Source organism: Artibeus jamaicensis, unplaced genomic scaffold (assembly GCF_021234435.1).
Source record: "Artibeus jamaicensis isolate MK-2021 breed Jamaican fruit bat unplaced genomic scaffold, CSHL_Jam_final scaffold_916, whole genome shotgun sequence".
NCBI classification, from domain to species: Eukaryota; Metazoa; Chordata; class Mammalia; order Chiroptera; family Phyllostomidae; genus Artibeus; species Artibeus jamaicensis.
In genome coordinates, this window is record NW_026522059.1 from 45444943 (window position 1) to 45470580 (window position 25638).

General features: G+C 45.7%; 1 protein-coding gene across 5 annotated transcripts in view; it reads right to left on the reverse strand.

Annotated features, from left to right (window-relative positions):
• Positions 1-8270: 8270 nt before the first annotated feature.
• FAM110B (family with sequence similarity 110 member B) overlaps positions 8271-25638 on the reverse strand; it is a 145934-nt gene continuing 128566 nt past the window's right edge. For 3 of the 5 annotated variants that reach the window (XM_053661185.1, XM_037167630.2, XM_037167640.2), the window contains one exon: positions 8271-11154. In XM_053661185.1, coding sequence (XP_053517160.1) covers positions 9720-10832 — 1113 coding nt within the window. In that variant the 5' untranslated portion in view covers positions 10833-11154 and the 3' untranslated portion in view covers positions 8271-9719. Of the gene's footprint in view, positions 11155-14450; positions 14533-18631; positions 18703-25638 lie in introns of those variants that run through there. The other 2 variants (XM_037167653.2, XM_037167648.2) reach the window with 2 other exon arrangements.

Genomic DNA, 25638 nt, shown 5'->3' on the forward strand with positions numbered 1-25638 from the left:
TTAGCGCTCCAGCAGATGCGGCACTCTGGGACGGTCTGGGAAATCGGAAACGTGGACGAAACGCATCAAGCCTTTATGCGTTTCCCAGCAGCCCAGGTGGGGTTGTTTTTCTGACGCCACAGACAGACAGGAGCCCTCATTCCTCAACCACGTGCAGCTGGGAGAAAACAGGAAAACCCTTCAGCGAAATACCCACAGGCTCCTGAAGTTCATGAAATATTTCACCATTTCCCATAAAAAATGCTCAGTAGTTCAAGTCCTTGAAACGGTCTAGAACTCAACAGAGGAAAGCGACGTGGCTGAAACCTGCGGAGCGCCTGCCTGCCAGAAGCTGAGCTTGCGATGCACCAAAATAACTCACCTGGCTGCTGTTCTCCATCTTCATAAAAAACGGGAAAGCACCGGAAAAGATGAAGTATGCCTGGAAATCTTCGAACGCCCCAAACGTCTTAACACTCACGAAGGCAAAACACGCTAACCTAAGCACTTGAGGAGGTGGCGTGATGAGATTCCTCCCTCCCGGGTCCTCTCCTCCCAGCCGAACTTCCATATTGTTATCAATGAGGAGCCACTGCCGTTTAACTCAGTGGAGGGGGCGCGTGCATTCACGCACCGCTCGCCTTGCCTTTCCTTTTCTCTCCAGCTCAGCAGAATTCTCAGAGAGCGGGATGGCGGACCTGTGGCTGGGAGGTGAGCGTGCACACCCGGGAGGGCCCACAGGGAGGCGGTACTGAGCCGCCCAAGGAGACAGTGGCCCAGGAGGGCACCTCATATCCAATCGCGTCACCGTGAACATGTGTTTTCACAGAGAGGGTAAGCGTTTGCATTTTGGCAAGGAAAGGAGGCATGTTACTCCTTGGTCTTTGGGACACATATGAGGGAGTCAAGATGAAAGTCAGGCCTGCCACCTTGAATTGTCCCAATGCCAACACACACACACACACACACACACACACACACACACGCAGGGCCGAGCGCCTCACTGCCTTGTGCTAGAGGACCCAGGGAACAGAAGCCGTCCCTGTCTTCCCAGGTGGGTGCGCAGTGAGTGAAAAATACTGCTTATAACACCCCTTTATGCAGAATAGTCTATGCCATGGGCTCCCTTTGCCTAAACCATGCTGTCTCTTCATTCTCCAAGGACAGGTACGAGGGAAAGAAACTAGGTGTGGATCCCAGGTCTCATTCGTAGGATGGTGGGGTCATCGATGGAGGCAGAACCGGGGCAAGGTGAAGGTGATGGGAGATTCCGTCTGTCACCACGAGGTGGGATTAGATGAGAAGTTCGGTTTGAGTTCATCCATTCGTTCCAAAGATGCATTTTATTTGCCAGGCATTGAATTAGGTAAAGGCGGTAAAGGAATGCCCAAGATAGACAACAACGTCTTAAATAACAGAATTTCAGATTGTGGCAAGCGCCAGGAAGGGAATAAGCAGGGGGCAGATTAACACAAGGGGCCTAATTTATACACGGTGGTAGGAAGGGCGCTCTGAAGAATTCTCAACGAAAGTGAAACTAAGAATCTAAGACGAGAAGTTAGCAACATGAAGGCGCAATATCGGGGGGGGGAATGGTCTACTAAGGAAGAGCAGCACGATCCTGGACCTTGGGAGCCTGGTGAGAAGAGCTTGCATGCTCTATAACAGAGTGGGGGTGGGGAGAGTGGGGGCCCCAGGGGTCAAGGGGCATGGTAGGGAAGAGACGAGTCTATGGACTCAGGCACAGCATTTTTTATTTTGTCAGAACTGTAATGGAAAACCACTGAGAGATTTTTGAGTAGTGGAATGACACTGAGTGTATCCATTTTTCAAAGATCACTTTTGGCTGCTTTATGGGAATAACACGAGGGGAGTGAGCACAGTGGGAGGCCACTCAGAAATGACGGTACAGGCCCAGATGCAAGATTTGGGGGCTGGGGACAGCGCGGTGCACTGGGGACCGACGGAGACTGACCTGTGTGTTTGTCACAGCCAATAGTCCTCAATGTGTTTTTCATTTCTGAAAAAAAAACAACCCCAAAGGCTAGTGCTAGTAATTATGATTGTAAAATGTACCAAAAGTATTTTCAACTATTGGGCAACGGTAGCATTTCTCATCTGTTTCCCAGTTAGTAGCACTGAAAGTTCTCCGTGAAAGTAGAGCTGGGAATTTTAACACATCTAAGAATCTTCTGGAGGGCATTTGTTCAAAAGGCAGATCCCTGGGTCCACTCTCTATGCTTCAGTCTTGGGAGGTCAGCAGCGGAGCTCAGGAGTCTGCTTTGTCCTGAGAACCTCAGGAGATTCAAATGCAGTGTTTTGGGGCACTCTTGGAGAAAACAGTGGGTTGAAGCCGGCCATCTGATCCTGCCTCCTGCCTCCTGCCTCCTGCTGGACTAACGTGGCATTTTTCATGTATCTGCTTCTACACCTGGACAGATTGCTTTGCAACTCAGATGATAGGATGGTTTAGGTGGTGCTGCAGTAAAAAGCAAACCCCACATTTTTGGTGGCTTACAAGGACAGAATTCATGCCCCAGGGTTTTCCTATTCATTCCAGGTTGGGGATGGAGGGTTCCGTTCCACGTTGTCCTCAGTCAGGGTCCTACTGCTGGCTCTGGAACTCTGCTGGGTGACTTGTTGGGGAGGAGGAACAGAAGCTGGGACTGCTCCATGCCTCCTCCCGGCTGTCATGGGCGTCACTTGCATTCATAGTTCCTTGTCCAACCCAACGCTATGGGCTATGGAAATTCAGTCCCCTTGTGGGTCAGGAAGGAGAGGGAAATGGATATTGAAACCTGTGGAAATGTCTGTCCCAGGGGACACAATGGCAGAAAAATCAGGCCTGGAAGAATGGTTCCTAAACCCTTGAGGAATACTGGGCATTTGTGAACTACGAAGGTCCTAAGACCATATTAAAATAGTGGTAATCAATTTCCAAAAATTCCAAAAAAACTTTCTTAGAGAAATTTCTCAATCTTTGTTAAGTACTTTGCTTACTTAAGCACTTAACAAAGTACTGCTATGTTAATGGAAAAACAATTAATGTATATTAATAGAAAATCTCCCTATGGAAGTTTATTTCAGTATCATCTGATAGTTTTGAGACAAGGAACTTCCCAGGAATAAGAGAGCGTATGTTCTAAAGTTGCTCCCACTTTGCATGAAGGAACAGTTCTGAAGTTGCCTGACCAGGTACGTAGAGAGGGCTCGGGGGGGGACCAGTCTTCTCTGCTCCAGCCCATCTGCCAGTCAACCTGCTCTACTGGGCTGACTCCTGTCACCTCATTTCTTTGCATGTTTTGTCTTCCTTAAAATTCGATGGAGAGGGACAGTGGATCACTAATGTCCCTCTCAGAACAGCCTGGAAGCCTCAGTCCTGATGTGATCAAGTAGGATGAATAATTTCGAGTCACTCACTGGATAGAAGAATTACAAACCAGTACACACACTAGTGTTTTAAGTTTCTGAAAAATATTCTGCAATAAGACCTACTGCAGAGGAGCCAGCATGGCCCCCACCACACTAGGTGCTAAAATTTCAGACAGAATGAGCCCGCAGAGGGGCCTTGTTATTTTTTTCCACTTATTGGATGTGAGCCTTTGGGAAGTCGCTTAATCCTAAGACCCCTCAAGGGCAAATGGATTCTAATTTATTTCTAAGGTTCTCATGGCAATAAAATGAGATAATGTGACAACTTAGCATCACATCTGAGATGTACTGGTAGTTGTTTCATGAATGTGGAATAAAGGAAATGCTCAGTGATGAAAACTGTGTTATTATTATTCTCCTAACTTTTTACATTGGTGTGCACCTGGGCACATTCAATTCCATCAGCTTCTGTCAACCTAAAAAGTTTTTGGAGATTCCTTCCATGGAGAGAAGAATCCTTTAATAGACGTCATTTCTTTCCCCAACTAAACCTCTCTCAAGCAGCCGGTGGGCAAAGTGTAATTCAGCAAAGTGTTTGGGCCCCATCAGGCCTCGCCTGCCATTCCACTTGCCGTGACGATATGAACGCAGTCTTCTCTAAACTTTCATATCCTCACACTTCCAGCTAATGTTCCAAAACAGCTCTCAGCTGTCAGCAAGCCCAGGGCACACACCCAGAGCAAGCAGCTTTGCTCCCATTTTACAGAGGAGACAGGGGAAGCAAACTCTTAGGCAGGTGGGGCTCAGTTGTTGGAGGAAGGGGTTGCAAAGGGCTGCAGAAGCCCTGTCTGGGTAGCTTATCCTTCTGCTGGGTCTCTGGAGCATGAGCTGAACATGCGAGAGAGACCCTCCAGGAAGGTAACTTGGTCAGAGCCGAACATGCAGCCTCCAGGCCTGTGGTCCTTTTAGCACAGCTCCCAGAAGGCACTGCAGAAGCCAACCGAACTCACGGTCATCACACAGGGCGAGGGGGGCGAGGCAGGTTTGAAAACGGTCCTATCTTTCCTGAGTTAAGAATCTATTTAGTTCTCCTGGAGCACTGTTAACCTTTGTGTTCTTTCTCCAGTGCATGTTCTGGTCTGAATACACCATGAAGATCCTCAAGGCTGGGGGAATGGAGAGATGCTGACTCACCCAATTGTCAGAATGTGTTCCCTAACTACTGAACTGTGGCCAAACATTTTTCTCTACTGTTTGCCCTTCTAAAAGTCCTTGATCAAAATAGGCAGGATATGGCTTCAAAACACAGCACTTTCAAAACCGAAATAATGCAATTCTAACAGCCTTGTCTCTTTGAACCCAATGGGCTGTGTGTTACTCCTAATAGAACAGCTGAAGTCTTTCTCTAAATTATATTGGTTACCATTTAGGTAAGAGTGAAACTGCTGAAATTCTGACTTTGAGACATGTATATATATATATATGCAGGCGGTAGACAAAAGATGAATTCAAGGGAATGTCTGTTTTTGAGGACAACTCTCAGTCTGCCTCAGTCCTTGTCTTGTTCTGGATTTCAGGGAGGGCAGAGCTGGACTCATAGACTTTGATCAAGTACATTCCATCACTTGCTTCCTGTGGGATCTTAGTTAAGGGGCTTCATCTCCTTGGAATCGCAGTTCTTAACCTCGTACGTGGGACAATAGCTACCACCTTGGGTTCATTGTGACATGTATAGTGTCAGAGCACAGGATTTAAATATAATAGGTTAAAAAGAAACATGATGTACTTACTAAGTATCGACTATATACTCTGGACTGCGTGACATGCACTGCCCAACTCTGGGACTGTGGCTCATATCACAACCATTTGATACCTGTATATTTACTAGGACAGTTTCTTTTTTCATGGCAGAAAATAAAATGTTTTGAGGAAGGCACACTATTTAAAAATTCTCACAAAGGCACTGGCTAGGTTAGCTAGCCTAAATGGGAAGGGCAACATAGAAACTCAAAGTAATCTCGCTTGTTGGTAGTTGCATTGAATCTTGAAAGAGCAAGAGCCTGCAAGGTCAAGGAGCGAGGAGAAAGCAGTTCTCACAGAACGAAAAGCTACTGAGCCTCAGCAGTCATGGTGATTTCAAAACATGTCTATAGAATCTTTGATGTTCTTTCCTTTAAAGGATGACGTCTAGCCCTCTTCTCCATGAGTGGGGGCTCGTTCAGTGACGCAGGGCTGTCCAACCTGCAGTCTGCTGACGGCACACCATCGGGAAGGTTGTGAATGTGTCCCAACAGAAAACTGTAAATTTACTTAAAATGCGATGAGATGTTTTTGTGATTTCGTGTCACAACGTATTTAATGTGTGGCCACAACAACTCTTCTTCCCATGTGGTGCAGAGACCCCCAAAAGTTGGACACCCCTGTATGAACTGAGTGTGCTGGCTGGGTTGCTTTAGAACACCGGACCACAAAAGGCAGTGTGACTTCCGCCTTGCCTTCTCTTGGGTCACTCTCTCCGGGGAAAGCCACATGCTGTGTTGTAAGGACTCTTGCCAATGCCAAGCGAGCCGTTTGGGAATTAGATGCTCCAGCCCCGGCCAAGCCTTCGGATGACCCAGCCCTGGCTGATAGTTCATCTGCAGCTGAATGAAACATCCTGAGCCAGAATTATCTGGCTAAGCCACTCCAGGATTCCTGAACCACAGACACTGTGATAATAAATATTTATTGTCTTAAGTTACTGAATTTTAAGGAAATGTGTTGCCCAGCAATAAATCGTTACTGCAGTGGTAAGAAGTTCCCAATGGAAACTCCCTCAGCTGGAGCCTGGTGTGTAGGATGGGCGGATGAAGGGGGCAGAGAGGGGATGAGATCTGCAAATTGGAGGCCCAAGGGTCTTTGTCAAGAAGTTAGGACTTATACTATCAACAAAACATTCAAGCTGGAAGTGGTCTTTTATATAGAGGACATTTTTACAGAGTTTTTACACAATCAGTGGTGACTGTGATGTCTTTGGCATGACCCGGGATGGGAAGGGCCTGGCTAAGGGAGGGGGACTTCTGGTCGAGAAGTTGTAGGAGCAGTAGGTCAGGCGAGAGAAGACGAGAGTTAGAACTAAGACAACGGCAGAGGAGGTGGATATGGGAGGACTGTCTTATAATCTGGTAGTTTTCAGAAAGAAACGACCAGTTTTCAGATCCATCTAGTGCAATCATGCTTCACTCTGCCCTGTGTAGGAAAAAGTGTATTCTTACCAACATCACACACACACACACACACACACACACACACACACACACACACATGAGATACTTGCTTCCATGCGCTAACAGAGTGAGCATTTTGCTAAGAAGAATTCACAATTAGGAAACATCTCTCTCTGAGGAGTTTACTACTGAGCATTTGAATTAGTCCTTTATAGAAACTCTAATTTTGAGAACAAAAAGAAAATGAGCTCCCACTTTCTTTAAAGGGAAGCAAAAAAGCCTCATTTGTTCATTGTACAAATAAGGCCACAGAATATCAGACTGAATTATAGTGGGATGATTTATAGACCTGTTGAAACTCAATTTAACGTGATTTTTGAAATGTTGGAAGATTCAATAGAATCTATGAGTAAAACAACACAGGGCAGTGACATTAAATTAGCAAAGAAGTGCTCATCCATCTCCCAAACTGGTTTCCTTAGAAAAGGAATATCTATTTTTGGGATTTCAATAGCCCCGGAAAGAGATGGATTATATAAGTGCTAAGACTTGAATACAGGGTCCAACACAAATCAGGCCCTTTTTAAATGACAAACTCATAAGCATGTAATCCTCTAACATGACAATATCACACTCAAGCACACCATATGACATTTTCGGTAAAAAGTTCAAATTAAAACTATAAATTTTTACACCGATATTATGACCCTACCAACCACACTCAAGCAGGCCCTCCTTCTGCCGAACCCTGTATTTTACAAGGCCACATTTCCATCCCAGTGCTGAAGGAAGAACATATGTGTGGTGTATTTGCATCCCATTATCTTCAACGCACTGTCCAATCACCACCCAACCGCATTTCAAAATGTTTCTTCCGGGAAGCAGAGTTCTAGCTGAGCTGAAAATTAATCAGAGAACCAGGAAGAATTCAAAACCAGTAGAGTCAAGGAACCACATTTCATTTTCAGAAGAAAAAATGTTTATGAACAGTAATAGGTGGGAGTCACATCATTTGTTTCTGAAAATGACTTTCTAAAATAATGCTTTCTTTTACATTTACATATTAATGAATATATAGAATTTTGAAGAAATATTAACCTTCAAATAACTTGATTCAATAAATACTTGTTGAATACTATATGTCCTAATAGGAGATAAGACATTTCCATGAAGAGGGGTATTTCTCTTAAAATAAATCCAAGTCCCTTGAGGCAGAAACTACGTTGCTGGCCACGAGAGTCACCCGTTTGTTGTGAGGCCTGGAAAACAAGTGACTCCACAAATGACATGTCAAAAGGAGAATCAGTGGTGGAGTGACAGACGCACGATTCATGTCATGTTAATGATGTTGGGTGGGTATAAGTAAGAACGAGGCTGTAAGTTTCCAAGGTATGCCTCCTCCGTAAGAACTCAAACATATTTACAACTGAAGAGTCTAGTGGAAGATGTGAAAGACTTTGATGTTTAGGATAAAAATAACCGAAGTGTGAATTAAGAAGAGAAAGCCTATTTTAAGAGCCTCGAGGCAACTATTTTAGCAAAAGCCTATTGCTGTGGCCACAATGAAGAACACTGCTGTTCAAAATAGTTGTGATACGGTGAACATTACAATGCCATATTTCTTCAAGACTATCAAAAATCCGGCTCACATTCCAAAGCGAACCTTTTGTAGAGGGAGCAAAGGAACGTACACAGAGAAACCACCACCATTAGTGCCTGCACCAGAGCTATTTATTAGCGTAACTTTTTCTTTTTTTCTTCAAGATTTCGTAACAACTGAAGTATGTACAAAGTCTTACAGCATTTACACCATAAAAAGTTTCTTATAAGCTGACGAAGCCTGTGGCAGTGCTCCTGAACTTCAGAGCATAACTACAAGAGCAATGAAGTGGGCGGCTGAACGTGTTAACTCTCTGCTACCCCACCACAGCTGTCAGCGGGTGGACAGCCAACTGGAAGACAGGTTATTGGGGAAAGAAGGGAACAAATCGTATGCAGCACTGGCGACCATGGAGGGGGGAACTACATAGCGCTGTGTTTCTAGTTTCCTAGGGCCGTAACAAAGGTCCACAGCTTGAGAGAGTAACATATGCAAGACAACACAATCACACTGCTCAGTTATGGTTCAGCTACCAAAGGTGTGCACTGTTGAAGAGGAGGCTCTACACACTGATATGGCTGGTATTTCCGTTTGTGTTCATGTCTTCAGATAGCGCAAACCTGCACGAACCCCACTTCCCTCTTCCAAATAAAACAACAATAACGGAAGGGAAGCAGGGAGTCAGCGTAGAATTAGTTATTGACCAAAGAGAAAAACAAAAACAAAAATCAAACCTCCCCAAATTTTAAGACATCAAGTAACAGGTGTAGAGTGGTCATTCCTGTCAAAAGATTAATAGTAGAAATTTCTGAATGAACCCAAATCAGAAAAATATCAACAATACCCTGGATATTCAACCTCCCAGATCTAATCGCCTTCCTCGAATCTGACTACTGTCTTTTCTTGGGGTCAGTATTACACAGAACCACCGATATTTATTTACACACTGAATAGAAGACAGAATGTAGCATCCTTGCCCAATCGTCGCTTTAAGCAAGTGGCAAGAGAATTGCCACGTGTACGTGTTCAACATCAGGCTTACCACTTTCCTCCTCAGAAAGCCCAGCCTGGTTCTATCTCAGGTCAGTCATTCTCTCTGCTTGAGGGCAGTACCCATTTATTTCCCCATCGTTTTGGTCTCACATGTAGGCAAATTGGCTTTTCATTTCAAAAAGATTCTACTCTCAATTTAAAAGCCAGTTGATAAAACTTTTAATTAAGACACAATAGCGCGGGATAGAAAACACAAGAACCACATAAATATTGAAGGAGTTGTATACCGTTTTCGTGTAAACAGTTTAGCTTGAGATCAAAGCCCTAATCGGATTCTGGCCGGAGACGTTTGGCAGAGGACCGTGTGCTCAGCCGGGCTCTGCGGCCACGGTCGACGTGGACGCCAGGTCAGTCCCCAGGTTGACAGGCATGCAACTGGAAAACATTGCACAACAAGCAACACAAAGAGAGTGGAGAAGCTCACGACACTTCAAGGAGACCTCACAACCTTCACAACGGCGGATGCACAGACAGAGACCCACCCCTCCCTCCTTCGCACGCACTTGCTCTTACACGTGGGAGACCTTCTGTGACTCTCTAGCTTGTTTGATGCTATACAACCACTTGATGATCCTGGCATTTCTTTCGATGGCAGAAATGCCGTACGGCACCCGGTCATTGGCACTGTCATCATTTCTAAGGTCACTGTTACTGTCCTGAGACTGTTCACAGTCCGAGCTGATCATGCTTGCACTGCGGAAGTTGAGGGATATGATGTCGGAATTAGCCCTTGCAAAGTTTTCCATCCCGAGGTTCTCCAGCTCTTCGGGGTCCAGGCCGCAGTAGTTGAAGAACCTCTCCACGTCCGCGTCCACCCGGAAATACCTGTCACTCAAGTCCGACTTGGAGCGCTGGAGGGAGGGCCTTCGGCTCACTCCACAGGCGGGTTCCACGGGGTCGGCCTCGGGGGACTTCGTGGTGGCCAGGGCGGCCACCTTGGGTTTGGGCGGCAGCGGAGGGGCGGAGCTGCTGCAGGGGATCGCTTTCAAGGGCTTCACGCTGGTCACTTTGCGAATGTCCGAGGAGCTGTGCGAGACGTGGAGGAAGGACTCTGCCGTCTGCTCCAGCAGCCTCCTGCCCACGTGGGAGCTGCTCTCCTGCGGGCTCGCGCGGCCCTGCGTCGGGTAGACTTTCAGGGACTCGGCGAAGGAGTGCCGGTGCAGGTCGGTGGCGTCCGGCCGGTGGGGGGGCCAGTTGCGGGAGCCGTGCTTGTGGCCGGAGCCCGAGCTGGAGCCTTCGGAGCTGTTGATGATGTTCTTCAGGATCTCGAGCTTCAGGGTCTCCCTCTGCACGCCGCTCTCGGTCTTGGCGCTGGGCCCGAACACTCTGAGCGTGGGGCTGCCCAGCGCGCGCTTGGCGCCCGGGCACACCGGGGGCTTGGCCAGCACCGCGGGCTTCACGGGCTCCTGCTTCGCGTTGATGACCTCCTGGCTCTTGACGTACTTGGCCTTGTCCGCTTCCAGCCTCTCCACGGCGCTGAGTCTTTTGGGGTTGGGCTCGGCCTGCCTGCGAAAGTAGTCGGGCCCTTTGTTGAGGATGCGCAGGGGCACCGCGGAGGTGAAGGTGCCCGCGGGGCTGACCGGCTTCACCATGCTACCTGTCTGTAGGGTCTCCGTGGGCATGGTGGGTGGTCTCTCCCCGGCGGCCGTGTTGGATTTTCTTCTGGGCGCCTCCGGATGCGCTGAATAGACACATGTACACGGAGCACAAAGGGCAGCAGACGGACCCTGGAACCTCAGTGTCAGCAGCGGCGGTAGCAGCAGCGCCTCATCTCACAGCCCATTAACCGCCGCCGCCGCTGTAAGTCACTTTCCCCCTTTCAGGCAGCCCTGGTACAAAAAGGCCACGAGCCACAAGTTCCTGGAATCTGCTCCGCCTCCTCCTTTCTTCTCCCCGCGGATGTGGGAGTCTCCTCCAGCTCTTTGTGTTCAACTGCAGGCAGAGCTGAAACACAGAAAAGCCAACTGCGGGTTAGGATGGGCGAGTGACATCACGGCAGCAGCCACCGAGAAACCCGCGGCGCCACCTCCACCGCCGCCAGCCGCCAGCCGAGAGCGCTCCCCCGCGGCGCCCGGGCCTCGCGGGGAGGCCACGCGATTCCCCGAGTGCGAGCCCCGAGCCTCGCGCGTCGCGGGCAGAGGCTGGAGTCTGGGAGAAAAGGGCTGACATTTCCCACGCGTGAACTCTTCCAGCTGCTTCCCCATTGGTGGGAACCGCCTCTGATCACACCCAGTTGGCTTCACTATTGTCCAAACCCAGGAAATGCTCGATGAATGTAGAAATGCGGGTTTAGTTAGCAAAGCCCGGTTCGTTAAATGCTGCTGGGTTCCTAAGAATCCCTACCTGCTAATTTAGGCTGCAATATTGGTTAAGTTTTGTCTGTTTCGAAATGAAGCAAAACTTCTGATTTCTTACTACTCATCTCTCAATTAATACTGGAAACAAGCAACTTAACTCTTCAACAACTAAAGCGTTGGACAGAAATGGGATCGGCAGTGAAGATGACAAAATGTTTTAGTGATCAGTATGTTTGAGTTATCTTATTTTTGCCAATCAATAATTAAAAAACACTTTCTCCTGGAAGCAAAGAATGCTTACGAAGTCCATCCTATTACAAGCTTATTTTAAAAAAATTATTTTATTAAAATAAAATGATTATTTTATTTAATTAGAAAAAGTTACAAATATTTCCAGATTAAGTATAGAAGTAGACAATTTGGTTTGAAATACTCCATCATTTTTCACATTTAATGAGCAGAAATCAAAAGTTAGTTTGGTGGTATTGTCCCTCCTAGAAAACAAAGAACAAAATCTTAAAATGTCAATCATACCTAAAATATTACTGTATAGAGAACCTGAGCAACAGTTAAGCATTCGTGGGACTAATTCATGGCTTTCTGAACTTGCCTACTCCCTCGTGGGACTAATTCATGGCTTTCTAAACTTGCCTACTCCCACCCACCAACCAACACCGATAGAATGAAACACTTGTCAGTTTCCAGTGTGTATCTGTAGAGAGTTTTTCTACTGCGAAACAATAAAGCATTTATCCCTGCAGCCCTGGAACAGCTCCTCCCTTCGTCTGTTGCTGCTGGCAAAGAATACCTAGGAGGCCATCAGCTTTCAAAAGTCACTGGTAAAGACCTTCTAAGCATTTTTGGTTATAATTAGGACTATTGAATAATGTATTCAACTAATATGTTAAATAACTAATTTATAAAATAAGTAGTAATATTACCATAAAATCATCTGCTGTCATGGTAAAAAAAATGAAGTGTCTATTAATAACAACTGGGGGGTGATATTTCTTTTTATTTATTATCTTTTGAAACTCTTAATCTCTAAATACACCCAATTGCCATGTTTTGTCAGAGACAATTTTGGTAATCTGCAAAAGGATTTGTTCTAATAAAAATGCTTTCCTGTGCAAGATCTGAGAAGCCTCAAGGCAAGTTATACATAATGATTTCCTTAATTGTGTGGTTCTATTATACTTCAATTTAGTTTTTAAAAAAACCACCTCCTCTTATGAAGACTAAAGGAGATTGTGTCTTTGAACATATTTTGAAGGAAGCGCCAGAAAAGAAGCAACGATTACTCTGTTTCTGTTGGCCTCTGGCTCTGTCCATCCCCCACCCTGGGTTCACCTCACTGGGAAGGTGAGCTGGGCCCCCTTCCACTAAGGGGGCCCACAGACAGAAGGACCAGCAGAGTCTGGGCTTGGAGACAAACCCTCCGGGTCACACCAAGGGAGCTTGAGAGAAGTCTGCTCCCAGGACAGGCCATGTTTCCTACAGCAGAGCAGCTGTGGCCTCTTCACTGAGTACCTCTGTAGCTTCCAAAATTCATCAAGGGAGGGGGCAGTGACAGAAGGTTCAGGGGCAGAGTGAGGGACAGGACTGACATCCGTACCCATCGGCTTTCTGTCTAAGGACCACGGCAAACCTCCAGCAGGCAGGGAGATGGCCCAGCAGGCAACAGGAGACAGAGCTTGTACCTCTTCTTCTGGGGACAAGTCCCCTCATCTACGAGTGACATGAGATGCCTGAACGAGATTCCTACCCCTTTTTCATCTAAAGTCACATGGTTCTGAGGAGCTAATACCAAGTGAGTTACTTCCAATTTTTCCTGGGAATATTGGCCCGTGACTCAACTTTTCTATAGTTCCTGCATTTGCTGTTCTTAGGAAAATGTTCTTTGAGTGATGAGCTATAGTTAACATATAACATCCACTAGCATTAAAGCTCATAATGGCCTGTCTCTTAATTCTATTATATGAGCAGAAGCCTAAAATGTCCACTACTGACCTGTCTGTTAAGGCAGGCTTTGGTACCATTTAGAACACTATATAAAAACCATTACTCTCACCCTGGCCAGGTTGCTCAGTTGGCTGGAGCACTGCCCCATGTACCAAAAGGTTGTGGGTTTGATCCCTGGTTGGGGCACATATGGGATGTAACTGATCGATGTTTTTTTTCTCCCCGCCCCTTCTCTCTCTCTTAAAATCAATAACTATATCCTTGGGTAAAGATTTTTAAAAATCATGACTCTCAACTCATGAGACTGGGAAGTATCTGTTTTAGAGGAGGTGTCTTTGAGAAAGTTCATGGGCTTCCTTGCACTCTTTCCTCATGGAACAGCAGGCACAAGCACGGCAAATGGAAGCAGACACCGTCAAGCTGATCCCTCCAGGCGCCCAAACTTAGGAAGCAGTTACGAGACATAAAACCAATGTGAAAGACTGGAATTATGTTAGAAAGAAATCAATTAGCTGTAATCACACTTCGGTTTTGTTTCTCTCCCTCCCCCTTTCCTCCGTCGTTCTCAATTTCTCTAATAATTTCAACACACCAGTGATGTTTCGAAATAACCAGGTCACAGTTTAAAAGTTGAAGTTTGACTGCTTTGAAGAGAAAAAAATAAAGCATCTTATTGGAAGAATAGAAGGCCATAGAACAAGCTGCGGGAACTGATCGGATGTTACAGGATAGTAAGGCACAATCTAAGTTTACTACCTGTTTTAGCCAACAAACTAAAGCTGCTTCAAACACTGAAGGGGGCCTTGGCTGCTGCTTCTCTTAATTCTTACACAGTCCTTGACTCCTGTTCTTTGACTCTGATGTTTAAGCAGCGTTGGCTGGGATGGAACTGTGTAGTCCTAGAGCTTTGTATGAGGTAGACCGGGTACATTTGAGAAGGCCAGTCAAGTGGTCAGTGATATGCCTGGAAACTGGACTCACGTTTCGATGTCCTCAATGTGATAACAATGAACAGTGTTCAGAGAATGCTGTGGCACTGGACCCTGTGCTGACGCAGCCCTGCCTCAGGGTCCCTCTGGTGTGGCCAGGCCCTGCCAGGAACACGCCAGAGTTGGGCCTTCTCATCTTGTTTCAGAGAAGGAAAATGAGTGTCAGCCACATAGGGTTTCATAAACAAAAGTTATTACACCGCCCCACTTGACCCCTGCCTTACGGCTAAGGAAAGAGAACACAGCCTGAGGGAAAGAGAAACTTCTGCTCACGAACCATTTTGCTATATTCTATCTCATTTAGTACTGATTTGAAAATTTCATGGAAGGATGAAAAGGATTGGAGAATAAAACTTGGCTGAGCTGAGGTACAAAATGGCCCACCAAATCAGGGCAGACTTGAACTTGACAGCAACCTGGCCTGGGGGGGTGATTGTGGGGCAGAGCCCTCCCTGCTCCCTCCCTGCCTGACCTCGGGGCCTTAGGGGTCATATTATCTGTGTGGGAGTCCTGGTCTGTGTGAGGAGGGCTGCCATGGCACAGAGCCAGCCAGGCACAGAGGACACAGCCACGAAGCAATGGTGACAGCCACTCACCCTAGTGGCGCTTGTACACCCTCAGAGAACTCCTTCAGACGTAGAGCCTGTTTCAGCAGCTTTGGGGTGGAGCCCAAGAACCTGCCTTTCTCGGATGCCTAGGAAGCTGGCCCAGCCTCTGAGGGGCAAAGGGAAAGGGAAGGAGACTCAGTCCTGTACTAACGAGCATTGGACTCGAAATGCCTCTGGCACAGAGGAAAGAGACACATTTTCTTTTCTCTTAAATGAGTAAAAGTCTAGGGCTTTGGGGGCACAAAAACAGCCATCTCAGAGAATCTGAAACTTTTAAAACCAAATCGGCTTGAATCTTTCTAACCTCAAATCAGCCAGCTGCTCAGAGGGACAGTTAGGTGAAGACCAAGAGCCTCAGCAGAAGTGTAACATTGGGGAGACCCAGCAGGTTGGCCCCAGGGACGTTTGCAACCTTGGAGGCAGTCAGAATTAGAAAACAAGCCTCAATATACACAGTTTATACTCAGGGTGATCACTCATAAGTTACGTTAATGTCTAATCACTGTTTTACCCCTGAAATGAGTATAATGTTGTATGTCGGCTGTGATTGAAAAAGAAAAAATCCTGATTTTATTTAAAAAAATGCATTCAGAGGTCCAAATATTTTTCATAAATATCTATAGCTTGCGTTCTGGTGTCCATATACTAGCACTTTTTAATAATGTAATTATTCTTAATTAACAATTTACCATTTTAATGATTCCTGTTGTTTTAAAAGTAGAGGTTAATATGAGATATTTGTTCTGATAATTTTATACATTAAGTTTCAATTAAACCTTAATGTCTACTCTATATGAATATATATGAAGAAACAATGCCCTTTGATTTATTCTGCTGTGTCCCAAATTTAATTCTTTTTCTTTAACAAACTGGATAAAGTGGCCAAATATTATCCATCTAAAAAACCTCTTAAAGATATTGTTCTTCCAACCCAGGTGACACACACTTCGGTGCCTCTGAGGTCGCAGACTGGTGACTGTGGCCTCCGGCTTAGGGGCTGTCGGGGAAACGGCATCGCTGCTGATACAGCAAATTCAGATCTCCCTCAGCCTCTTCCTGATTTTAAAACTTGCTCTTACAAAACACTGCAGGCTAATTGCTTCCAGTAAGTAAAAAAGAAATACACAGTTAATGCCTGATTCGTATTTAAATGTTAGGTAGGAAGTGCTGGACTAGAGCCGGGGCCCCGGGACTGAACACACCCAGCTCCCTCCACGGGAGTCGGTCCAGTTTGTGAACACTGGCCTTGGTCAGTCGCGTGTGTCATGGCAGGGAACTAACTCAACTCCAAGCCAACTAATGCCTCAGAGTCATGGTCTTATCTAGGAAAATAAATGTGTTGAATTTGGTGAACTCGAAAATGTCTTCGGCTCCAACATTCTTGGAGGCAAATTGCAAAAGAAGTGATATACCTTTGAGGTTAATAAGAAATCTCAAAGAAGCAATGTTCCGATTTTCTTACATGTCCAATCACAAAACACTGCAATAGGAATAAAACTGTCCCAGTTGCTTTTTGTTTTTTGCTAATAGTGCTTGTGCTTACTGACTTCATTCGAAGGTTCCAGCTTGCTGGGGGACCGCTGTCATACCTGGTTTTTCCCGTTTACGAACAGAGAAGTATCCTGGTCACAGAAATAAAAATGCACAGTTTCCTAGGGCAATGTTAACTTTTGAATTCTTTACAAATGTAGGAGAAATACACTCAAAATATGAGAGTGCTTACTGAATCGTGGAATGTGTTCAATTGATTAGTTACCGACTGAACAGTTACGTGTAAGTGACTCATGGCGATTTTTAAAAAAGTGCTCAAAATACGTCTGATGAATGTTAAGTGAGGAACGGTGGTGGAAACCGTGGCAGGGCCATCACAAAGGACGTCCCACACACCACTGCTCAGTAGGTCCGTGATCACAGCAGCTCTCCATGGAGGTCCTGGTACATGCAAGACAATTAAAAGACACCGATTGCTGGCACGAAGTGTTAGGGGAAGAGCAGGGAGAACCCTGCTGGGGTGAGAAAAGGGGCAGGTGGACTTTGGATTCTATACAGGGTAATGGGGGATAGTACAGGGTAATGAAGCATCAGTGACATGGCCAGGTTCTCCTTTTTAAGAAATCCCCCTGGCCACAGAGAGAGGGGAATATGAGCCGCAGGTGACCAGTGGCTGCCGAGAGGCCAGAGGTGTCAGTCAGCCGGGCTCTGAGCGGCTGCCCATTCTGATGCTGTCTTTGGGTTTGAATCCTAACCCAGCCTCACGACTGCTGAGTAGCCTTGCACAGGTTACTCCACATTCTTGTGCCTCAGGTTTCCCAACTTTAAAATGGTGATAATAGTCATACCTATCTCTTTAGGGAATTTGAGAAGGTAAAATAAAGGCATACAGACACTTTTCATTCCTGTCACCCTTATCAGGAGGGTGTCTTTGGAGATGGAGACCAGGGTAGACAATTTTAAGAGGTCCTGCGAGCCCAAATTGGAGACAGACCGAATGTGACGGTGAGGAGGTCGAGGATGACTCTGGGCTTCCGGTCTGGCTACTGAGAAGTGGCTTGTGGGGAAGTGCACACTGGCATCCAATCCCCTGTCCCATCCTCCTCTGCACCCCGGGCTCACACCAAACTGAGCCATGGCTGCCCCTCCCGGCCAGCTCTGCGCATCCACATGTCTGCCCTTCCCTCCACTCTGAGGCTTGTCATTTCTTCAACGTGTATCACAAAGAGTTAACAGTATTGTGGTTATCACAGAAATTAGATTTAGAAGCAAAATGTATTAATAAATGATGCTTAGTTCTGTGGGTTAAAGCAGCGATGCCATTCCATTTGGAAGACATTAATTTGTGCTTTGGAATTAATATGCCACGTTGTTCAACCCTTCCCCTTTCTCTCCTTCCTTCCCAATGCACAGTCACTTTTATGAACTCCTTTTATATTGTGAAAGAAACTTGTAAAGAATGAAAACCTAAAGGGGGATCACAGAAACGAAAAATTAAATGGGGATGCAACAAAGGCATCTATCAAAGAAATGCTAAATTTGAGCAGAAACGGAAAATCAGAGAACAGATCATCTAGAAGCATTAAGTCCAAACCACCCCCCTTCACGGCCTGAACTGCCCCGGTTACTGAATGATGTGCCTCCTTTTCTGTCACTGGGTGGAACCCCGGACCATCTATAATTCTGACAGCTGAGCCTCCTCTATTCAGCCATCAGCTCCGAGCCGTAAATGAAATCATCTTTTTGCCAACAATATGATCACTCTGTATATTCGTGGAACCCATGGGCTTTTCCTAATAACATTCAAACTTTGATTCCAGTGTCTTAGAGATTTTTTGCTTATGCTTTCAGTTGGCTGGAGTAGGTTTTCAAATGGCATTTAATAAAAAAAAGAAAATCCTTGCCCTAGGTTTCCATTTCTTTGCCTTAATTTTCCACATGTTGGCTAAACCATTTCCCCCCTTTTAGCAACTGCTTTCGCTATGTTTCTTTTGACACACGAATTCTATTGGACCAGAGGAGAGGAATCAAATGTTGGAATGAGTGTAGACATGCCAAGGAGGCCAGCCCTTACCTGCTAATGACTTTATGGGTATGGACCACGGAATAATGTCTCTCCCAGGGGCTCTCCTATGCTGGGCTGGGCACACTCGTGGAGCAGCCCAAAATGTGCACAGGCGTTGTTGATAAATGTGTGTCTTCCTCCAACTGAGCATATACCAGCAATGTCCTCCAAGTGGCACTGTGAACTGAGCATGTCTGGACAGAAGAGTGGGAGCAGACAATTTCTTACGCACAGAGTTTTCGCTGATTTCCGCTGGGACAATAAAGAGAACAATGTGAATGGGAGACAACTTTGCTGAAGCTGAGTGGGAGCGGGGCCATCTCAAAGTCTTTGCTCAGAACTGTGTGTAGGACAGTGGCCAAGTGTGCCTACTCATCTCAAACAGGCTGAGGTTAGACTCAGGGCCCTCTGAAAGTGAGACACAGGGAAATCTCTTGGAACTGAGGAATGTGGAGACTGGCTTGTAGATCAGGCCTGAGAGGTTCAAAAGCAGAGTCCGCCCTGGACTCTCCAAATACAGGATGCACGCGAGGGGAAGTTGGGTTTCCATGAGAGGAAAGGTGAGGGTTTTCTGAGACCATGCATGTACTTGGGGGAAAGTAGTCAGGGGCTATCTTAAACTCCCCTCAACGAGCCCCCTGCCAAAGGAAGTCAACGGTCCCGCCGAGAAAAAGGCTGTGCGCTCCCCCTAGTGGTGTGAGGGACGGCTGCCCTCAGAGAACCCAAAAGTTGCAAAGAGAAAGCGCTTCCTGAAATCCCTCCTACCCAGGCCACACCAGGGGCCCCAAGAGGTTAGAAGTTAGTCGTCATGAGTGGGAGAGGAGCTGGAGCAGGAAAAGGGCAAAAGATTACCCAAGGTTTATTAAGTTTCCTGTCCTCTCCTCCAGAAGTTTCCAAACCAACAGGGCCCTGAGTGGGGAGAGGGAGGAGCTAATGTGAACTGGAGGAGAGGTTGGAGTTTTGATCACGAGGTTGGACTGGGCTCTTTCATGCCTGAAACTGATCTGAGGACTTTGAATAATTTAAGATGAACTGAAGAGGCTATGGGTCTTGTCTGAGATTTCATCCCAGGGCAGAAAGGAGAAGTCAGCAGAGTAAATTCTTAGGGCATGGGAAAAAGAATATACTCTCCTCCTCTTTTTCCCCTAATGAATCCAGGCCAGAAAGTAAAATGGGTCCATCCTCCAGGTTTTCTGTTCGTTTGCCTGTGGGCGCAGTGCCCTGGCTTGGTTCAAGAGCAGGTCCAGGCACTTACAGCTCTGAGACCCCTAGCAAGCGACTCAGGCTCAGGGTACGTGTTTCCTGGTGTACAGAATGTTGACAGTAATGATTTCTACATTTCATGGGCTGACGTGAGAATCCCATGAGGTAACACAAGGAAAGTGCTCAGCGTGGAGCCCGGCACTGAGTGTGCTCAGTAAATGGTGAGCTCTTACTCAATGTCGCCCCTGGTGTCCGCAACTTGGCATGATAATCACCATCATTAAATTTCAAGCTTTAGGGCAACTGAATGATCTTTTGTCTCCGAATGACTCCATTACCCTCCAGTGATAGTGCACGGGCTACTTCTGTCAAAGTGGACCGACGGTGCAGTTTCTGTCTAAAAGGGCACTTGTGTGACCCCATTTTTATTTGAGTTACAAAGAAAATATGTGGTTGCAAATTTCAAAGCTAACACTTATGTGAGTGAAACAGGCCAGAGTAAATAATAAAGCCATTATGGAAAATGAAATCAAATCTATAAATTTGGCTGGAGAACACTAATCTCAGGTCCGGGATGGATTCTGGAGTATCACTTTCTAAAGTTGTTTAGAAAACTCACTTCACATGCTTCTTCGTCAGTAAAGCCACTGTTTAAAAAAGGTTATGGGTTTCTCTTAAAATGTCTTCCTCCTACTCAAGACAATTAAAATGAAGTAGGGATTCAAACAAAAAAATCACACTCTGGCTCAACATTTCCCCTTGAAGGAAGGTAGACATAGTGTTGCAATAGGAGGGCCGCCCACTTAAGTGAAGGCGGGGAGCCCTACCTTTTACCTGAGATTACAAAAACGCATGCTGTGCATACGTAGCCAGTGCCAAAATCATCTGGAAATCAAAGGATTTACTTGATAAAAATAACTACAAGTAATTAAAAAGCAGGGCCACTAGAATTCTTAATGAAAACCCAATAGGACTGCTGGCTTTATCCAAACAAACCTAAAACCACCCCACTTTCAGCCACCTCTGTCCTCTCCCGGAGAGAGCTGTCCGTGGCTTCATGTCACACCAGGAGAATATATGAGGCCATGGCTACACTCTAAATGAACGTGGAGTTCATGTCAAGTGACCATTGTCTTTGTCTGTAAACCACTACCCTCCATCACAGGTTTTAGAAGACTTGTTGGTTATGTGAGTGTAAGCGTTGGCTGGCTGCTGCCGTGAGGTGGGACAACATCTCAGCAAACTCAAGGATCGTGAACTCCAGGGGCAATTCATGAAGTTTCTGGAGACATGGTGCTGAGGGATCCAACCCATCGTCCCCACAGGGACCCCTCTGAGAGTGTGGTCTCATCCACACCACACCAGCAAGACCGTGAGCACAGCACCTGTGAATGATAACCAGACGGCTCGGCCCGGGGACCCTGCGTCCGGGCCTCCCACCAACACCGATTTTAAGCATCTGCTCTTTGCATGTTGCTTTTTCCTGTATCTGTGTAAACTTATACTCAGTGGCACCTGCACAGCACATACAAAAAGATGAGGGTGGCCACAGACAGAGAACATTCAGTTCTGAATCTATTTTTAACTTTTAGTGGACAGCCTCGGGGCAAAGAAGAAAACATACTTAAAAATAAATACTGAAGTATGTTAAAGTAAAATTGTAAAGCACTTTAACTTGACAAGAAGAAAACGTAAAGAGCATTTTTTGGAAGATGAACTATGTTCATTGTGAATATATTAGGTAAATTGTTCTATAAATGGTTTACAAATTACCTGTTAATATGCGCATTTCTTACTAAGCATACACACTATGCTCCCAGAACCATACTAATGCATTTCACAGGTTTTTAAATGCAATCTCACCAATATCTCTAAAGCAAGGGTTATCTAATCTTCACAGTTGAGGACTTTAATGTGCAGACACTAACCTAGAAAGTTGTCTAAGATCTCCATCTACTGAGTGGTGGTGGGCTCCAGCCTGCATAGGTACACTTTGACCTGTCTCACCACTATTCCTTCCGCTCTTCACGAGATATGTATGATGTATTTTAAAATGTTTTATATTTACATATTATGGCTTAGGAACCCACACTAATTATATTTCAGTTTCTAAAATCTACTCTTTTGGCCATTTGCTACTCAGTACCAGCCTCCCCCAGAAGGAAGAGGAGGAAAAGTAATCATTTAACTTGTTAAATCAGATGACTATGCTAGCTAAAATGCACAAACATTCAAGGTAAATGTTTACAAACTGGGTTCCATTAATTTGATTTTCTTTCTTTACATCACTGACTGCAGATATACCAAAGTAAGCTAAACTTAGATGAAAATAAAGATTATTAAAAAGAGCAATCAGGCAACATAAGACTGTGGTTTCAATCTGCCTCACTACACAGGGCAATTGGAGAGCAGGGATCCCATGCTTTTTATCGCTATTTCTACCAAAGCCCCCAGCCATGCACATAGAGACACTCTGCTGAAATGTGCTCTGAGGTATAGAAAATGCTCAGCACTCAGGAGACTACCTAGCACATTATTTTATACTGTAAAGGCTCAATGAAGAGGTCAGACGACAAACTTGGGAACACAGAGTCCAAGTGCCTCCTGCGGAGGGAGAGTGTGGCGCATGCGCACCCGGAGCCTGTTTGTTCACAATGTAAGGAACGAGTTGGCGTTGAACTGTGCAAAGAACACAAATAGGGTGCAAAGAGAAATCGATACCAGGCAGAACTTTAAAGCAGAATCAGTAGGTTTACTTTAAAAAAAAATACTGCTGATCTCATTTGCCAGGAACACCTGGAATTATTTTCCACCTCTTGAATAGCTCTTAGTACAGCAATTGTTAGAACGACTTGTTCTTTGCCTCAAGTGTACTCAGAAAAGAAAAACAGTATTTTTTCATTTTCTAAGGGCTCAGATGCAATTGTGAGACAAATAATTTTCAAAGAAAGACATGGGAGTTGACAGACACCTGTGTCTGCAGCAAATATTTTAATCTTCAGCACTTAACACCTCTTACATGAATCATTTACAGGCTTAGAATGGTACCAGGTAAGGCTTCACCACCATTTGCACTTGAAATATCTTTGGGTCCATGTGGCAAGGAGCTAAGAATGCCCAACAAGCCCGCTCCGCCTTGCCTGGGCCATTCCGCGCGGCCTGTGAGCTCGCTGACGCTGAAAGCTGCTGGCCGCCCGTGTGTCCGGCTGTGTCTGGAGGCAGGTACAGTGCTAGGAGCAAGTGTCTCCCTCTCGCTCCTGGGGCTGAGACCTGCGGGGCTGAGGTCACAGGTCCCCTCCCACCTGTCGGTCCTTGCCTGTCACCAGGACCGCTCCTCCCTGCTACATTCTCTGATGCCTGCCTCCAGCATCCTGCTTCTCTGCCCTGGAACGCCCCTCCCCCTGCCCCCGAACCTAAGGGGCCAGGCCTGGACCAGAATCTTTCCGGGTGGAGACACTGTGCCCAAACACATGGGGAAGCCTTTTCCGATTTCTCATTTTATATCCGATCCTTCCTTCTCGGCACTTCCTTTTATGGTCTTTATTATCAGAGAGGTGGAGATGACCCACTTGCCTCCTGGGTCCCTGCCGCTCCATCCTGCACCTACTGCCGGGGGACCGCAGAGTTTGAACCCTCTCATAGGACCTGCGTCTCACTGGGCCTAGTTTAGGATGTGTCTGTGCCTCAGTGTAAAAGAATGAACAGCTAAATCTACTGAAAAGGCTTTATTTCCCCATCTTCCTACTCTTGGTACTCAAACAAACGAAACTAGCTCACTCACCTAGCTCACTCACCTAATAGTCTCTCGGAGTATTCAGACCATTGAAAATGTACTGTAAAAAGAAAAAGCAATCCGGTAAATACTTGAAATAAAGAACTTTACAAACATTGCTGGGTGGACGTAACAAAGCTTTCCTGAGATCTGAAAACTCTGCCCTCAATGTCCATTCTAGTACAATGTGCTTTTTCTACCCTATCCCTTTATGCTTTCACTTAAAAATGATACTATCTGCCTCATCTGGATTCATTTGCAAGCTTCTTATTCCTGTTTACTGAAGAAAAATGACTCATCCAAACTGAAAAGGGGAGTTAGTTTTTAGAAAGTTTTTTCCCTCAGTCTCTAGCAGTTCTTCTGTTTAACGAGAAATGACATTTTCTATTATTTTTTTAGCATAAAAGAGAATAATTTTGCTTGTAGCAGAAGATGATTGCTGATATTTTGTGCTTCGTGATCTCTCAAAATTCTGGGCTCAATCACTTCGGTCTGAGAAACATAGTAGCACCCCTTTACTGGGTCCCTCCTTCTGTCAGACCTCGTGCCAAATGGGGCAGACACCTTGTATTTATTGTATCAGCCTCGCCCAAGAGGTATCGCTTGCTGTACTTGGCAGATGGGAAAACTAAAACTTAAGAGACGTTCCTGAAACTAGTGAGTTGCAGGAGCTTGGTGTCAACCTCAGGTCTGTCTGTGTACTCTAAACGTGCGCCCTTGGACTGCTCTCAACATCCATGGACGCATCCATGGGTGTCAGGAGTGAAGAGGGCCCATTTGGAAGTAAGCCGGAAGGAAGGGAGGAAAGAACGAGGGCTTGCGCCCCCCTCACCACCCCTGGCCCACACGATGCTGGGTCCAGGGCTGCTTTGCAACAGAATCTCCTTTCTGCTGTGAGAGCAAAATCTGTGTGCCCCCTGCTGGGAGATATTGGAGTTAGCAGGAGGCATCCTCCTTGCTGTGGCGGAGGATAAAACAGTGAGGGGGAGTAAGAGGCAGGGAGATGATCTGAAAACTTTGTGAGAAAATATTCATAAAACATACAGTAATAGGCACAATAAATCCAACCCATGGCAGTGGCAATGGAAGCTCTTTGGTAAGATTCTCTAAGGTGCCCTCAAAATTTGACTATGTCCCCCTTAGTGGAAAATAATTATTCTAATATCTTGCGAAAGAAATGAGAATATCTTCTAAACCACAGAAAAATAACAATGTAGTCATCACCTGATTATATAAAAACTGGGCTCTGTCTTGAAGAAGCCGGAACCCACCTCCAGGCTTCCTACAGAAGGGTCCTTCAGACCAGGAAGTCATACTAAATGTGATGAAGACAACTTCCTATTAATCCCCACCCTCGAGGGAATGGACCCCAACAGGGACATCCTTAAACACGGTGATACAGACATAGAATCTAGACGGCAGGAAGCATCACTAGTGTTTACTGAGCATCTACTATGTACTAGGCAGTGACCAAAATGATGAATAAAATATGAGCATTGTAAGTTTAAACGCTAAAAAGAAAAGGGGGGGGCAAGGATTTAGGATGGTGGAAATTATGACTAACTTCAAAAAAAGGAGTTTTGGTAAAGTGGCGGAGTTCAGGGCAGAATGAGAACAAAGAAACTGGAGAGAGTGTTGTCATATTTCAGGAGTTTTCAGATGCCATGATAGCTTGAGGAGTGAACAGGATCAAGAGAGGGCTCTTTTTTTTTTTAGACACACTGTATTTGTACGTTGGAAAGAATACAGTAGAAAGAGAAAAATGTACATTTATGCAGGAGAGACTTCACAGTAATGTCCTGGGTACAGGGGAATAAAAACAAGAACCACAGATTTTAACACAGGCGGTAAATAATGGCTTTTTTTACAGATGTCAGAACGTTGTGTGGAACTTTTCATAACTGCCTGTGACAATGAAGGAGACCTTTTTAAAAAAGTATATTTTATTGATTATGCTATTACAGTTGTCCCATTTTTTCCCTCTCCTTTATTTCCCTCCTCCCTGCATTCTTACCCCCGCCCTTAGTTCATGTCCATGGGT